This window comes from Perkinsus marinus, assembly GCF_000006405.1.
Source record: "Perkinsus marinus ATCC 50983 genomic scaffold scf_1104296952298, whole genome shotgun sequence".
NCBI classification, from domain to species: domain Eukaryota; phylum Perkinsozoa; order Perkinsida; family Perkinsidae; genus Perkinsus; species Perkinsus marinus.
The window spans coordinates 37,226-53,037 of NW_003208915.1; the positions used below are offsets into that span (position 1 = coordinate 37,226).

At 48.8% G+C, this 15,812-nt stretch overlaps 3 protein-coding genes across 4 annotated transcripts; 1 reads left to right on the forward strand and 2 right to left on the reverse strand.

Annotated features, from left to right (window-relative positions):
* Positions 1 to 2,544: 2,544 nt before the first annotated feature.
* On the forward strand, positions 2,545 to 4,816 carry Pmar_PMAR009950 (pyruvate dehydrogenase, putative; the record flags this gene model as incomplete). The annotated part of the gene is made up of 10 exons (XM_002777096.1): positions 2,545 to 2,614; positions 3,196 to 3,254; positions 3,314 to 3,417; positions 3,469 to 3,587; positions 3,724 to 3,822; positions 3,868 to 3,980; positions 4,025 to 4,098; positions 4,148 to 4,259; positions 4,307 to 4,434; positions 4,708 to 4,816. 10 exons carry the CDS (start codon positions 2,545 to 2,547, stop codon positions 4,814 to 4,816), a joined length of 987 nt encoding a protein of 328 aa, XP_002777142.1.
* A 770-nt stretch (positions 4,817 to 5,586) lies between these two features.
* On the reverse strand, positions 5,587 to 9,584 carry Pmar_PMAR009951 (conserved hypothetical protein). 2 transcript variants are annotated; one of them, XM_002777097.1, is made up of 22 exons: positions 9,407 to 9,584; positions 9,242 to 9,365; positions 8,922 to 9,164; positions 8,696 to 8,874; positions 8,590 to 8,649; positions 8,367 to 8,544; positions 8,232 to 8,320; positions 7,975 to 8,182; positions 7,680 to 7,916; positions 7,576 to 7,638; positions 7,458 to 7,531; positions 7,118 to 7,222; positions 6,953 to 7,066; positions 6,803 to 6,904; positions 6,617 to 6,751; positions 6,453 to 6,563; positions 6,319 to 6,409; positions 6,135 to 6,274; positions 6,007 to 6,087; positions 5,873 to 5,952; positions 5,672 to 5,824; positions 5,590 to 5,615 (listed from the first exon to the last, which is right to left on the reverse strand). In XM_002777097.1, exons 1-22 carry the CDS (start codon positions 9,563 to 9,565, stop codon positions 5,594 to 5,596), a joined length of 2,748 nt encoding a protein of 915 aa, XP_002777143.1. In that variant the 5' UTR covers positions 9,566 to 9,584; the 3' UTR covers positions 5,590 to 5,593. The 2 variants fall into 2 exon arrangements, with proteins under 2 accessions (XP_002777144.1, XP_002777143.1); XM_002777098.1 differs by having other exon boundaries at positions 5,587 to 5,824.
* Positions 9,585 to 11,342: 1,758 nt separating this feature from the next.
* On the reverse strand, positions 11,343 to 14,099 carry Pmar_PMAR009952 (gag/pol/env polyprotein, putative; the record flags this gene model as incomplete). The annotated part of the gene is made up of 1 exon (XM_002777099.1): positions 11,343 to 14,099. The coding sequence occupies one exon, from the start codon at positions 14,097 to 14,099 to the stop codon at positions 11,343 to 11,345; it is 2,757 nt and encodes a 918-aa protein (XP_002777145.1).
* Positions 14,100 to 15,812: the final 1,713 nt, after the last annotated feature.

Consider the following 15,812-nt stretch of genomic DNA (forward strand, 5'->3'; position numbering starts at 1 on the left):
GAACTTAGGACTGTCGCACGCTGATGTGGCGTACGTAGAGTATAAATCGCGTAGTGCTTGGACATCTGACGGGGCCCGAATATTCTTTTTATGTCATTCGAGATTTATGACACTTGCTATTTCACTTGCCATAAATTGCCCAAAAGCGATTTTTTCATACTCTGTTGCAAGTTCTCTCATTTGATGATCGAGCGGGTCGACTCTTTTGGGCAGGGGATTTGGGGATAGGAAGGGAGCTTTTCATCGACAATTTTCGGATGCTTCCGAATGTGAAGGTGTGAGAACTCTCTAGTAGAGTGCTCGGTCAAAGAAACTGCTCAGCGCGATTTGCGTGGGTGGGCAAGACTTTTGCTGACATAAAGGACGACATTCAATAGAAAAATTGTGCTCTTTCCAATGGTGTCCACGGCGGTTGCTCACTCATCGTGGTTAACGAGGAATCCGTGGTTGAGAAGTTAGGGTTTTTCCATTGATGATTTATCAGAGAACGTGAGTACATGCAGCAGTATGTCAAGCATGATACGGGACTTGAGCCTCTGAGGCTTCCACGAGGATTTTCGCACCAAGCAAGCGTTCGGCCGTCACCTCCCCCCACTCGAATGAGTAAGCCATCGTAACGCTCATCACCTTCGGTCAAACCCAAGTTCAGGTGACACCTCTAGTGGCGGTATCGTCATGCTTGGTGCCCCGAGTCCGAAGTTAGTTCGTACAAAATAGTATTCTACCGGGATCGATCCCACAACCTCGCGTTACTAACCTCACATGCCTAACCGACACACCATTCTGCCGTGAGCAAGATGCTGTGCAGTCAACGGGCTCCACAATTATCGCACGAACAACCCCACGAGTGTGTACGAAAAGCTGGAGAACCCGTAAAACTAAGTAGTGCGGCTTCGGACGGATAACCACAGCCAGGCGAGTCAGGTGCAAGTACTATAAGGTAGTGATGAACACCCCTCGTGTTACAAAGTCAGAAAGGTTCGGTGTCGAGTGGTATAGTTGTTAAGCGCTCGCCCATTTGGTACAGAAGTGGACAAATTCCCCAGCATAAAATTTGGTACAAAAGTGGCTGGATCAAGTAAAGAGATTGCATGCACTGCAAGAAAAACGTCAACGTGACGCCTCAGCCAGAGTGGAATATTCAGAGGAGCGGTGAAGGGTGTCAATACGCGTCGCCGCACTTTTTTAGCCCAACTTTAATGTCGACCTCACTGGTCGTGTATAAATATTCAATGGGCTCGGATGATAGGCTCATTACCGGTGAAGTCAGGTTCGAACAGTCCGTTCGAAACAGTGTTTTCATACATTGGAGTTTCACCACCCTAGTGATATGAAAAATATATTTCACGACTACTACAGGCCGCGAATATCGCGTTTTTCACCGAGTTTTACGACGCCACTTCACGTAAAACGGGTCGTGAAACTCCAGTGTTCTCTATAGTGAGTCACAACACTGTATAAAACACTGTTTAAACAATGTTTTCAAGTATTCAGTTTTTATGATAAATAATTCAATCCTCCAACCATCCCTTCTCGAAGTGTCCACAGTAGCTCTCTCGTCCACAGCTCGTAGATCGCTGAGACTAGGGCCTACTACCGGACCATCCTGCGTTATATCCGAGCCGTGTGCGTTGGGGTTGATAGCGCAAGAGGCACAAGTAATATGGGAAAAGGGCTTTACTACCGACTCGATTCAATTGGCGAAATAATTTCGGTATTAGATCGCAATTTTTTCCGAAGAGAACTGAAATTTCAACCAGAGCTGATTATTTCGAAATATAAATTTCTCAGAAAAAATTTTCCGACAATCGAACTCAACCATAAATTCCGCACAATTTCACGCAGCTACTGTGTGCGTGGCAAATCGCAACGCATAGACAGGGACACATTTAAGATCGAGAAATAACGCCCTACCAGGCCTTGAAAAATGTCGAAAATGCTCCTTGTGTGATGAAATTTACGTGGAAAACTGATTGAAAATTGTGGAAAATTCAAAACGGGTCGCCCCGGGAACATTGTAGTTTCACCCTAGTGATATGATAAACATTTCACGACTACTGCATAATGCGAATATCGCGTTGTTCACAGAGTTTTACGCCACTTCGCGTAGTAGGGGTGAAACTCCATTATAGTTCCTGGATGATTCTCCGGATCCTGAACGAATATTTACAGAAATTTTGGTATATTCGCGGTAGATACCAAAATTTCTGTAAATATTCATCACCATTTCGAGTAACAGGTTCCACTGCCAAAATACACCTTAGAGAGTTTGTTGGCATTACAACAATACAGTAGGAACGACCGGACCATTCATCTTCTACAAAGTTTGAAGCGAGGTAACTTTCCGCTGGTAGACTACACCAAGGCGTTTTCGTAGGTGTTGCAATATGCGGCTATGAACTCCAGTGTTTTCCGTTTGGCTTTGCCACGCTTCCTTCGGTGAAACATGTTGTTGACAACTACTTGCAGGATTTCAAAGAATTAACCAAGTGAGATCGGTCGTGATTTTCCTCCTCGAAATTGTTTTTCAGACTAGAGGGAAAAATGGGAGATGACGTAGTGTGGAGCCCTGAAGTGAAGATTGTCATGAATAATATTCTTACACGTCACAAAGGTGCGCACTTGATCGACTGTTACGGTCGTTTTGTATAGCGTGCGTATGTGTGTGAGTTTAATGTCCAACACCGACAACACGGCTTAGCTATACTCGTATGGCGGTCACAAATTTGAAGTTTTGTCATTTTTTATTAGGAGATTTCGTTTTCTAGTATTTTTTGTTTATCGGAGTTTCGCGCGTTTTACGTAAAGTGGCGTAAAACTCGGTGAAAAACGGGATAATCGCGGTGATATGCAGTAGTCGTGAAATATGTTTCTCATATCACTAGGGTGAAACTCCGATGTATTGTGGTCACTGACATGGAAATTGAACGTCAAAATACTGCGCGAAATTTCATCTGATAAATTTCGTCTAACACCTTTTTTCTATACATGAACTCGTTCTTGATGACGATACGAAACACATCAGTGCTTGTGGGCGTATTGGTGGTGAAGTATTAGAATCAATGGAGTTTCACCCTAGTGATATGAAAAACACTAGTGAAAAACATATAGTGCGAATATCGCGTTTCTCATCACTTGGCGTAAAACGGGTGAAACTCCAATAAAATTATTTCATATTAGTTTTCTCCATCTAAGGTACTATGATCGGCATCGCAAGGGGAGTCCTCGAATTCCAAGAGAGCGTTCGAGCACAGGTAAGCCCTTCTTGGTAGCGTTCCGTTGTCGTATGTTTACGTCGTCGTCGTCATCCTAGTACGACGCCAGATGTACTCTCCTACACACCCGAGAAAGCGTACCGGCTATTACGGAGATCGAGCGGAAATTGGATGATTTCTTTTCCACTAGGATTTCCTGCAGGTGAGCTTCGACAAGTCCGATGATGATGTTGTGTGTGGCCGTCCCTTTTAGGTTGATCATTTCTCACGTGCTGGCCTTGAACGAAGCTAAGGAGGAGAACTGGACGAGGGAGGGTTTGTCGAGCCCGGGGGAAAAGATGCACATGTTGAACGAAAAACCACGTGTTGTTGGTAAGAATTTACAATTGATATTTGCGTGGAAAATGTGTACACATAATGTATGTTGATGATGGAAAAAAATTTCAGGAAATTTTGGGAAAATATTGAGTTTTATGCAGAATTTTATGTGGAGACGACACTCACACAGGTGCTCTCACAACGAATACCCTGCCCGTCCTGGTCCTCCAGCAGGCTTATGAAGCTGCTAAATATATGTGCCGTAGGGACTACAACGGTTTAGCGCCGGGTACGCGTCCATCCGCTTACTATTACTATGATGAGATGATCTCAGATTTAGTGGTTAACGGAATGTCATTGGAGGAGTACCTGACAGTAGCCCCGCCGCAGAGGAGTTTTGCATATGTTGCCCAACACTTGTTTTATATTTTTCTGGAGATTCTGAAAGTGAGCCTAAAATTGTCGATTTGAATATTGTATTTTCTCTACAGAATGCCATGAGAGCTTCAGTTGAAAAAGCTTTGTTCGACAATGGTGGTGACTATCAGCGATGCTTAAACGCTGGGTAAAAATTTTCCGAAATTTTCGGTGAATTTTTATACTCCTGTTGACAGATTGCCCCCGGTAGCAGTGACCTTACCGGACCTCTCCTCAATGTGGGATTCCGAGAGGACCATCAAAATCGCCGATCGAGGTTACGGTATGAAACGCGAGATTTTGAAAAAAGTGAGTTGTGGTGAATTCCTGTTAGTATAATCGAATGCGAGTCTTAGGCGAGTTCTTATTTTTATTCGTCGGCGACTCAGAAGCCAGACGGCACGCAGGAACTCCCCGATTTTGACTCGCGCGCGCCCCTGGCTGGTTTTGGTTTTGGTCTGCCAATTTCTACGGTCATGGCCAGGTGAGGTTAGGGTGTGGGTATTTTGAAGCTAAGCTGTTGTGTGGTATTATATGGTGGCTGATCATAGTTATAGTATGATAAGTATAGTTATAGTTATCATAGTTCTTCTTATAGTTTATCTCTTAAAATTTCGCAATAGCTGAGGAAAATTCTAATATCATATGAGAACTTTTCTCAGTTAATGGGAAATTTTTAGTTGGTAATATGGCATGGATGAAGTGATAGCTCGAAAGGAGATCATATTTGACATACTCCATGAGTGTACTCTTGCAGGTACTTTGATGGTGACTTGGAAGTCAACAGCATACCAGGAGCTGGTAAGACTATTGCCGCTTCACTAGACAGTGGAGTTCCACTTGTTTTACGTGAAGTGATGCTGTGAAGAACGCGATATTCGCGCTATGCAGTAGTCGTGAAGTGTATATTTCACTAGTGCTTTTATATCACAGGTGAAATCTCAATGTATATGTATCGTCGCTTTCAGGCACGGACGTTTATATTTACCTGTGATCTCCTCAATGGACCATCGAAGATTTGCAAGCTTGCGATCCTAAGTGATCATTTTTTTTTCTTTCATACAGTCCCTCGTTGTAAACCTCAGAGTCTGAAACGCCCTTATAGTCAAGTTTTACTTGTGGGATGAATCCTCCTGCATTCGGCTCTTTGATTTTTCGACTTGGTATTATTTACAGTTTCTGATCATTATTTGTGTTTTAAGTGTCGTAGTTAAATTGAAGTGAACGGATTCGTGGAGCGATGAATTAGCATGGTCGTAGTACCTCGTGACGATTGACTCATTCGTCCGTTGTAGTAGCATTGCAAATTACCTCAACGACACAGACCGTAATGCCCTCACAATTTTTACTTGAATTTTTCGCTAGTGACATCATTAAAGCACCATTTTTAATAATCAACATACTACTAATAGTAGTTCAGAAAGTGTTGTATCGGCGCTGAGTGTCAATTACACGATGCCCTCTTGACCAGAGTAGTTCTTCACACGTCTAACATAACGATTCCAGGTATGTCGTAATGAATTGTCAACTTTCCTTGAGTCGGATCAGTGGCAGTCAAGACCCTCGAACTCAATGGTCCTGTGATCGACGTTGTTATGGAAATGTATCAGCTACAACTTCAACGCAATACACAACATTTAACTCTACTGGTCAGTGATGACGAACCTTCTGGTAAAGAAACATACGTTAAGGATACGTTGTGAGGGCTGATGGCACCTCACTGGGGCCGCTGTCGCTTAGCCGAGGGCTCCTTGGGGTCCTCAGTGATGATGTCTATCATGCGCCGCTCAGACAGTTCTGGTAAGACGTTGGTAGAACCAACACTGGCCAGAATACCATCACACAGGAAGGCTCGGGAGGTGTGGGCCTCCAACCTACAAGGACCATTACATTACCCTCTGGTGCGGCTCAGGTGGCACTACCTTCGAAGATGCTTCGCGCCATAGGCCACGAACGAGTCCAGGAAGGACCCAATGCCTTCAATACGGTACAGACGAGATGCCTATAGGGAACAACGACGATCATCGACCGCGAGGGGATGTACATGGGGCCTTACTGGTAACCGTTTGAATATCTCGTTCATAACTGAGTGGGCCAAGTCGCAGTTCCTGGCCGTGGTCTGCCACCTCCCACACACCTAACCACGACCACTACAGAGGACCAGTCGTCCCCCCTGGAGCCTACATCGACCAAAGCCTCTAGGTCCTCCTCCTTGAGGCCCTCCACCCATGAGCCAATGTCCAGGTCCATAGGGGCCTCCTCGCCCTCCATAGCGGTCGTCAGGGACTTCCACGCATGGTCTTCCAATACGGTCTTCATCAACCCTATAAAAGGACACCTCCACACAGACCTTCATGAGGACTCCTACCAGGCCGTCTGAGCTTCAGGGCTAGGTCCAGGGCCTCTTTGTGGTTGCCTTGTAGTAATAGCATTTGGATGCGTGTGTCCCGCTGAGCCGCCTGGAGGGCCAAAGTTCAGTCAGTGACGGCAACTATGTAGTACCTCGGCCGATGCTTGCTGTGTCTTCTCCTTCTCCTCATTGGTGCAGTCCTCCCATAGCAGGAGTTTGCTATCAGCACCACCGGTCACCAGACAGTTCGACGAGGCATTCACCTGGACCATCCCGACAGAGGTCCCAGGTTCGAATCCCACGACCGTCAACTTACATCCATACTCCAAACTCTATCATCATGTCCCTCCAGAACAGCCGCGCACTCGCTGGTCCTAATGTGCCACAGGCGGACCAGACCATCTCCACCAGACGACACCAACTGCATACCCAAAGGGCCAACAAAGCTGACCTAAATGCAGGACCACCAGTACTACTATGTAGGACCACGGACCAGACTCACGTTAAGGACGGCGTGTTCATGGCCCTGGAAGGTCCTTATACAGGTATAGTCCACCAGGTTCCACAACTTCACCAAGGAGTCCCCCGAGGCCGAGGCCAGGACCTAGAAGGAGGAGCCATGATCCCAACATGGCCGATGTGGACCAAAGACCTTATCCACTGGGGAGAAGTCGACCGCCCATACACCACGACGATGGCCTGTACAGGTCCCTGCCAACTCCCACTTCTGTAGACTGCCAGCAGCACCCACCCTCCACACTTTAACCTGATACCACCAAGTTGACAAGAACTCGACAGGGCGGCGGCCGGGGCCCACCAGCTTGTCCTGGCCCGCCGAGGCTATGAGCTTATCGTTGGGGGCACACTGGACGTCATTGGCCGACTTCAAGTGGGCCACTACGGTGGCTACTGCTGAGCTAATCTGACCATGACACAGTGTGAGAGAATACCAACAACAACAAACACGGTCATAACATCGCGGAGACCCTCAGAGAATTTCGAGTAATTCCTGTTGGTCTGTGTACACCGCACTTCAAGTTCTAGGTAAATGTGGTCTCAGGTGAGAGAGACTAAACTACGACGTAGTTACTACGTATGCCTCAACACTGCTACTAGGTACCGGGAGGCCCCCCCCACATAGTGGTGGACCAACCTACCTCCACTGGTTCCCTTCCTGCCCCACTGAGGACGTTGGCAATATCCCACATCTTGACGGTCTTGTCCTCTGAGCCTACCACAGACAGTACAGAGGACCACTAGCAATAAGACTACTACATGTGAAGGCCTGGCCGGGTCGCCGACGACTCAGGGCCACTCCAGTGACCGCTCCAGTGTGACCTGAGGGGCACTGGCCTCACTACCCTAGGGGGTGGTCCTACCCTTAAGGACAGCGAGGCACTTGTTGGTGTTGAGGTCCCAAAGCCTAGCGGTCTGGTCCTTAGACCCAGTGAGAGCATAAAGGGCGTCGTCCTCCTCTCGGGCATGCTTGCCGCCGGGACCACCAACAGCGATGGTCAGGACCGTCCCTTCATGACCAGGCAAAGGCACAGTGGAGATCTGGGACTTGGGGTCGGCCGAGAGTCCCGATACCACTCTAGGATTGGAGTCGTTGAAACCTGATGAGGGCCAACAGGACCATCACCCTCGAGAGGCCCAAGGCCCTGCTGCTATTACTGGCAATGACCTTATCCTTTCCTATCCACTTAGTCGATATAACTTCGTCCAAGTCGCCCATGACCTGTCGTTCCCACTCGAGTCGGGCATCACTATAACGCTGTGGCTGGTCCCCTTCAGTGGTGTTGACCCTCCACATGGTCAAGGTTCTGTCCTCCCCGACCGTACAAAGGTGACCCTCCTCTCCTATGGATGATACCCAAAAGGCCTGAGGATGGACCCGTAGTAGTAGCAGTGATCCTAGAGAAGTAGCCTACATGAATAAAGCAGCCAGTGACCCCGACATCAGCTGCCTTGGTCTGGTCAAAGGTATGCCGACGTATGGGGTCCCACAGCTTTACCGTACCTGCCACGACAGCCATCCGTGGACGCCCCCAGGGGCCCAGTAGTACCTTCCTCCCCTACTACGGCCAGGAGCTTGTTAGGCAATAAGCACATCGCGTGGACCGCCTCGAATACAGGTAGGACATGGGCAGGCTTCCGAGTGATCTCCCGCCGACCCTCCTCCTCCTTGTGGACCGTAACGTCCCAGAAGTTCACCATCTGGTCCTTGCCCGCCGAGATGAGGGTCTGTATGCAATGTTATGTTAAGTCCAGACGTCGGCTCGGGTCTACCTCTCCGTGTGGGCCCCCGATCTCCAGTGTAGTGATGGAGGATTGATGATCACGTAGTACCTTGACGCATGTTCGATCCCCGGTGACGGCAAGTCCCCCCTACTACCATCTGACACTGTGGGCCACCCTTCTTCCCACTACCACCACCTGCTGCTGCGGCGGCGGCCTGGACCAAATCCCAAACCCTTATTTCGAAGTCTTCGCTGACCGAGGCAAGTCTGGCCTGGCTGGGGAGAAACCGTACGTGTGACACTGGAGCGTTGTGGCCCCGCAAGTGGTGGGTGCCTGAGGGGAGTCCGATACTACCGTGGGGGCCAAGGCTCAGACCCTACAGAAATAGCCGGGGATATCCCACACCTTAACGCTGTTGTCGACGCCACCAGTGACCAACAGCCCTCCAGAGGTGTCGAAGTCCATACAGGTGACCACACTTTGTGAGGAGGCCCAACTCCTAAGCAACTGGGCCTGGAGCTTGAGACCACTACTGTCCGAAGTGGTCCTCCTGATGAGCCAATGACGTAGGAGCTGGGACCGGCCCGCTGTGATGATCATGGCCACCACCTCCCCACCGGGTCCTAAAAGACATCCATTACCAATCGTATACATCACAACACCAGGCACGGTATGTCCGTAATACTCGGACGACTATTACCCTGGGCCTCGGCCCGACGCAGGGCGGCGTCCTTGGTGTCATAGACAGCAAATGTGGTGATACCATCATTTTCCACTTCAATTTCGCATTCAACTTCCCCGCTGGCCGGGTCCACTACGCGTACCTAACAGTAGCCCTCAATACCCCCCTATCACCCAGTACTACCCCTTCCGAACAGAGGGCATAGATCTTGCCCGAGCCCACACCGTGAAGAATACGGCCACCGGTGTAAAAGCTGGATATGGTACGGGACACTCTAAAGGACTCGGCCAGAGTCCCTCCAGTGAGCCCTGCTGTTGCCGGCTTGTCGGCTGTGGTCGCCATTAGGAATGAAAAGCAACCTCAATAATCTCATATTATTTGCTTTCCTGGGCAGGGGTAGGCAACGACTAATTAGCTTCTCTAATCCGCGCAGGTTCTATTCCCAGGTCCGGCATTTTCTTTTCTTTCACTTCCAGGCATTCCTGGGCGGGCGAGTAATCCTGCGGGACAGTACAGGATCCTAGCCTACTAATCCATCACTATACCATCTCCTAAAACCGAGCAAAAAATAAAGCCAAGCCCACCGCTTCGCGGCGGGCTTGGCTTTATTTTTTGCTTTCATGCTTCCAAAGCTATCCTCCATCTCGAACTTAGTTGAAGATATTTCGTTGATATTGAATAGGGGTCCCAATGTTCGGGTCACTATACCATACTAAACCAAGGGGGGATAATTTGAAACTATCAGTAAATGTCTGAAGTGTCAGTCAGACTGCATGAAAACTGCATGAACAGCGCAGGTTGCCCTACGATCAGTTTGGGCTTGTATCGTTGTTAATGGACTCCCTAAGGGAGTCTCCCTGGGATCAGTTCGCCCTTGGATGACAGTCTTCACTTGGATAACAGTTCGGGTTTCTGGTTTCCTTGGGATCAGTTCGCACTCGGATGAGAGTCTTCACTCGGATAACAGTTCGGGTTTCTGGTTTCCTTGGGATCAGTTCGCACTCGGATGACAGTCTTCACTCGGATAACAGTTCGGGTTTCTGGTTTCCTTGGGATCAGTTCGCACTTGGATGACAGTCTTCACTCGGATAACAGTTCGGGTTTCTGGTTTCCTTGGGATCAGTTCGCACTTGGATGACAGTCTTCACTCGGATAACAGTTCGGGTTTCTGGTTTCCTTGGGATCAGTTCGCCCTTGGATAACAGCCTACACTTGGATGAGAGTTCGGGTTTCGGGTTGCCCTGTCGGGTTTCGGGTGGGGTTTCGGGTTTCCCGTTCTCCGTTTTCACCCGCAATCCTTTGGTTTTTTTAATGGACTTGCAAGCTAGTTTTACCTTTAGTCAAGGATTCACACCTGGTAATTATCTTGATGACCGTTCCCTTTGTGACTCGTGTTCTCGCTCTCATTAAGATTCAATATCTTTCTTGTCTTCTTTGTGCGTGCCCGATCTTCAATTTCGCTCGCATAATGATCGATTTTGATTTTAGCTACTATGTTGTTTTCAGTTCACTCTTAAGGCCTCTGTGACACAGAGTTCGTGTTACATAGTTTTAAATGATGGATTGGTGTTTTCTAATTTTTCATTACCAATAGCCATTGCCTATTAACGCAAGAATCTCCTTTGTCGCATATAGATCGGGGACTACTAGGTCGGGAGGTCTAGGTCAATGGGGTGGCACTGAGATTCTAGAGATTGTTTGTGAGCGCCTACCTTGGTATTTTTGGTCTTGAGGGGGTGGGATTGGAGGACGTTGTCTCGCGGCTACCCCTGACTACTTCACCCTTTGTTGGGAGCACCATGATGGTCGATGGTTCGCTTAGTCCGCTAGCAAAGCGACCGGGGAGCTTTAGGCATCGACCGCTCCTGCTATGAGACCCCGTCGGCGTAGGTGGATGCAACATTATTCAATAACTGCTGCCTTAATGAGTACTTAAGGCCATCCGAGTTGGTTTCAGCGAAACCGTCGTTATGCGCGGTTCTTGCACTTTTCGTGCAATCTTACTGACAGTTCAGATATTTACTGACAGATTCAGTCAGAGCCTACACTCCCCCTCCAAAAAAGGATCGTAGGGCGATCCAAAATTGTGATGAGTAAAAAAATAGCAGCAAAGAGAAGATCATATCTCAACGCCAATGCGCTGGAGCAGAGCGTGTAGACTTCTGCTGATGCGACCAGTTGGATCTAATGATACCTTCGGCCCTGTGCAGCACACGTCAGAGTAAGATATATAGACGAAGTTGTCAGTTGTATCATACCAGATACCATCGGCATCCATTACCAGTCGACGGATTTTTAGTTCCTTGTTGTCGATGTTGTTGTGTTGTATTCTACCGAGGTCAATAGAGATAATCCCTTCGATATCTTCTCCTGGGTTCCGGAAACAAATAAGATCTTCGGGAGCGAGCGACTCACAGGATTTGGCTAAGAGGTCGTCTAGCTCGGGGATGCCTAACGTGCCGTACGCCTTGATGATGTCGTCGTTAGGAGCATGGAAAAGTTGCCATAGAGGTACGGGGTTGGGGAGTACTTCACCGCGTATAGATAGGATGGCCATAGAAGAATCTTCGCCTCGTAGCTCATGAACTGTGTAGGGACCCAGGATGCGTCGTTTTCCTAGACCGTCTACTATGATTCGGAATACCCTCTCGCCTTGTACCACAGACGGCTCTAGGCGATAGTTACCAGAGAGATTGAGAGCGCGTCCTTCCGACAGTATAGTCCTCCAGGCGGTATTCAATGAAGTAACTTCATCTTGCAATTGCCTCAAGTATGAGGCTGAATCACCATCATGTGCAGAGCTCCGAGAGCAGTCTGCCTCCAGCAAGGCCTGTAATGCGTCACGACTCCTGCCGCCGTATACAAGGTCTTCTGGAGTTATGTCTTCGTCACCGTAGGATCTAGGTGCTGTATTGTGGAACCGGCAGATCCATTGGAGGTTTTGCAACGCAAGTTGCATAGGCACGTGAGCACATAGTTTCCTCAGAGATGACTTGACGAGGGAGACAGCCTTCTCAGCTTGTCCTTGTGGTGTAGGATGATAACCGCCACTGAGAACGGAGTCTATGCAGAGGGCCTTGTTCACGAGTTTCGTGAGCTCGGCTGTAAACGCCAGACCTCTATCAGAAACCAGATATAGGGGGCTACCAAAGCGTAGGGACCATTCGATTACGGACTTCGCAGCTGCTCGAGCGGTGGGACCTTCGACTAGACGGAGTTCTAACCAAGTAGTAAAGGAGTCGATGAGTATGATGATGTGTGGTGATGTGATACCATCGACTGTGATGTCAGAAAAAGGCCCACAGAAGTCTATAACCAAGGTGTCGAACCTCTTAGAAAGTTGGCGTGACCTCTGACCACCCAGCGGTACTAGGCGTAGTAGTTCTCGTCGACAAGAGAAACAGTTCTGATATAACTTGTTGATGTCACTCTTCATTTTTGGCCACCAACACTGCTCGCGGAGTCTGTTCTTCATATTCTGCAACGGGCAGTGAGGCCAATGTGCCTTGAGGAGTAGTTTCCATCTCAGTGTCGAGTGGCGCTCGACGGTAGGCTCGTGTGGCACATATAGACGATGAGTACCGTTAGTGTCAACAAAGTAGACGTTACCGAGATCGCTGACAGAAAATAGGTTGGTTTTGACCTTCTTCTCAGTGTTGTCGTCTTGTGAATTAACTAGACGCCTGAGCTCGATGCCGCGCCAGGTTGTGGCATCGTATCGGAGAGCGTTGGAACACTGCTCGAGGAAGCTGTGGTCATAGAGGGGTCCATCTAGAGAGCCGCGGTCATGTAATGGATCAGCAGAACCAACGAGGACAAAGACACTGCCGTTTTGAGGCGCCCCCGTGGGTAGATCCAGCGAACCTGGTAGTCTAGACAAGAAGTCAGCCCGAGTGTTGCTGTTACCAGCAAGATGGGTGATCGAAACAGTTATGTTACGGCCGCGCAAAAGCCGTTCTATGTCAGTGAATTGCTGAGTAAGCCTTTGCAACGCCAGTTTGTCATAACTACCGAGCCGAGGCTGTTTGGATCGACACCCGCTAACAGCACTACTGTTGTCGGATAGGAAAATGATCTGATCGGCTTGCAAGCCAATCTCCACCAGCCTCAACAAACGCTTTGCCGCGTCGACTATAGCAAACATTTCTAGTCGGTTGCAGTGCCATTTCAAAGCGTCTGGGAAGCGTTTGGACTTTTCCACAACCGGTATATTGGTAGTGTTTGCAGTAGAGCATGATGTCGCCATCACCGACCAGCCGTAGCCAGTAGCAGATGCGTCGCTGGTGACAATTATGTGCTTGTAGCCGGCCCAACTCTGATGCTTGCATTGAGTAGAGAGCTCCTTTATATTGCTCAGTAGCCGCTTGAGCTTTTCCCTATCTCTCCTATTAATGCGGAGCTCAGAATCCCAGGAGGCTCTATCAGTGGCATGACCGAATCGGCCAGACCATGACCGAATAGAATCCACTAGCAGATCTCTTTCTGGATGCAGTGATAGAGGGTCCGTGAACTTACCACAGAGGCTGAATAAACCTCGCTTCGTAACAGCACCATCCAACGCTGTATCGAGGCAATTGAGATCAGGGATAGCACAGGACGCTCTAAGGCGGTCAGCTTCAAAGAACCAGGAAAGGCCCAAGTGTGAAGTGGTAGTGGAAGTACTAGAAGTTAACCAAGAGGACTTTTCAGCTGGGAAAGTAATCCCTAGGCGTTCCCCTATGCGGTCAAGTAGGTTCCAAACCACTCTGACGAGTTTCTCATCCTTAGAAGCTATCGCTATATCATCGTAGTAGCAGAGAATGATAAGGTTTGGTAGATACTGGTATCTCTCCTCGGGAAGAAGCTGGTCAGGAGGAGGGTTTCCGGTAAGAGCCATATAGATACTGTCGGTCATGTAGTCGGTGAAAGACTGGAGGGCTAGAGGCCCAAACCTCACACCAAAGCTGACCCTCCGGCACCGATACCGCTTGTTGCATGTCTTCAGAGTCAACGTCCGGTGCGGTGGGAGGTGTAATTTGTAGAACGCTTTAGCAATGTCCCTAAAGGACAGAGTACTGACGTCAGCGGAGAGTAGAGCCTGTGCACATTCACTAAGTGAGAGGTTGTTATAACCTGCTTCAGGATAGCCTTGGTTGACTGACCTGCAGTCTGCACAGGGTCTCACCCTATGCCCCAGATGGTTTGGCTGACTCACAGGAAACACACATATATAGGACTCGTCGTGGGTGATGTCGTCGTCGTCTTCTAACCACCATTTATTATCAACATACCGTGAGACTTCCTCTCTGAAGCATGCCTGAGAGCTCTTATCGAGGCGCTTAAGCAAGGCAGTGGAGAAATCTCGGCTTTTGATAGTATGTGGCATTGGCGACGATACATCATCGTCCCAATCTATCTCATAAACGTGCGTTTGACCAGGGCAGTCCTTGTGCTCACCGGGCCCCAAGGGCCTCACTCTCGTCTTGTATGTGTTACCGTTAGGGATGTGTCGCCAGTCTCGTAGGCGTTCGAGTAAGTAGTTGAAGCCACGATCTACCATGACGTCGATGTTGATGTCCAAGTCTATAGCACTACCGGAGATTTTTGGTACGGGGATGCTGTACTTAATGAAGTCGTTTGTAGTAGGAGTCGTCGTCGCTGTCAACGAACCACCTTTTTTCGAGCGGGTCCGCTCGATCGAGTGTGTTGTATCTTCAGCAGGACATGTCGTGTCCGTCACCAGAGCTCCATCTTCCGGGTAATTGTCGGTCAGGATGTCTGGTTCTTCAGAGACTCTTCTTGAGCTATATAGACTTGGGGGTCGGGGCTCGTCGATCAAGTTGTTGTACTTGTCGGCAAGTCCTTCGCTCCATAAAAAATAGTTGCATAGTCTTTCGGTAGGTTTGCAGCCGAACTGCTCACAGAGTGACAACGTGTTGGTTTCTTCTGTTGTGTTGGTTTCCTGCTCGCTGTCCTGATGTAGGTTGATGAGACGATAGCCGAGATCTTGAAGAGCTGGTCGACCGATGAGGACCGATAGATTGTTAGGGAGCCGGTTCCGCTCTGCAATGACATAGAACGGAACGATAATTATGGGTCCTTTCGGACTCTTCATCTTAACCGAGACACACCGAGTTAGGTCCACTCTCCCACCGAGGCTGTTCACGTCGATCGCTGCTGCAACTTCAGTGAAGCCTGGTAGTTTTTTTGAGAGTAAATCTTCTGTTATTAGGTTGAGTGTAGAAGCTGTATCGAAGAGGGCGTCGAGAACAAGGAACTCGCCGGAAGGAGTACATATCTCGACAGAACCAATTTCAATAGCAGAACCAGTAGAAGAGATAGCATAGTTCGTCTCGGACGTCTTCACAGGAGGAGTCTTCGAGTCAGCATTTCCGGTACCTCTCTCCGTCGGTCCTATCGCCGAGTCTTGTCCCTTTAGCTTGGGACAGTCCCGCTTGAAGTGACCTTTTTCTTTGCAGTACCGACAGAGTGATTCTTCAGGAGAAGTAAAAGCTCCGGTCTGTCCATGTTGGCTTTTGGACTGCGAAGTGTGGGATCTGCTCAGGGTTGGAGCATCCGGAGAATCACCGGCCTTATGGCTTTGATGCAC

Coding starts and splice junctions, on each gene's coding strand:
- Pmar_PMAR009951 (XM_002777097.1), bottom strand. CDS start 9,565: ATGGCGACCACAGCCGACAAGCCGGCAACAGCAGGGCTCACTGGAGGG. Junction 9,165..9,241: donor GCGTCGGGCCGAGGCCCAGG/GTAATAGTCGTC, acceptor GATGTCTTTTAG/GACCCGGTGGGGAGGTGGTG. Junction 8,321..8,366: donor GGCCGTAGTAGGGGAGGAAG/GTACTACTGGGC, acceptor CTGTCGTGGCAG/GTACGGTAAAGCTGTGGGAC.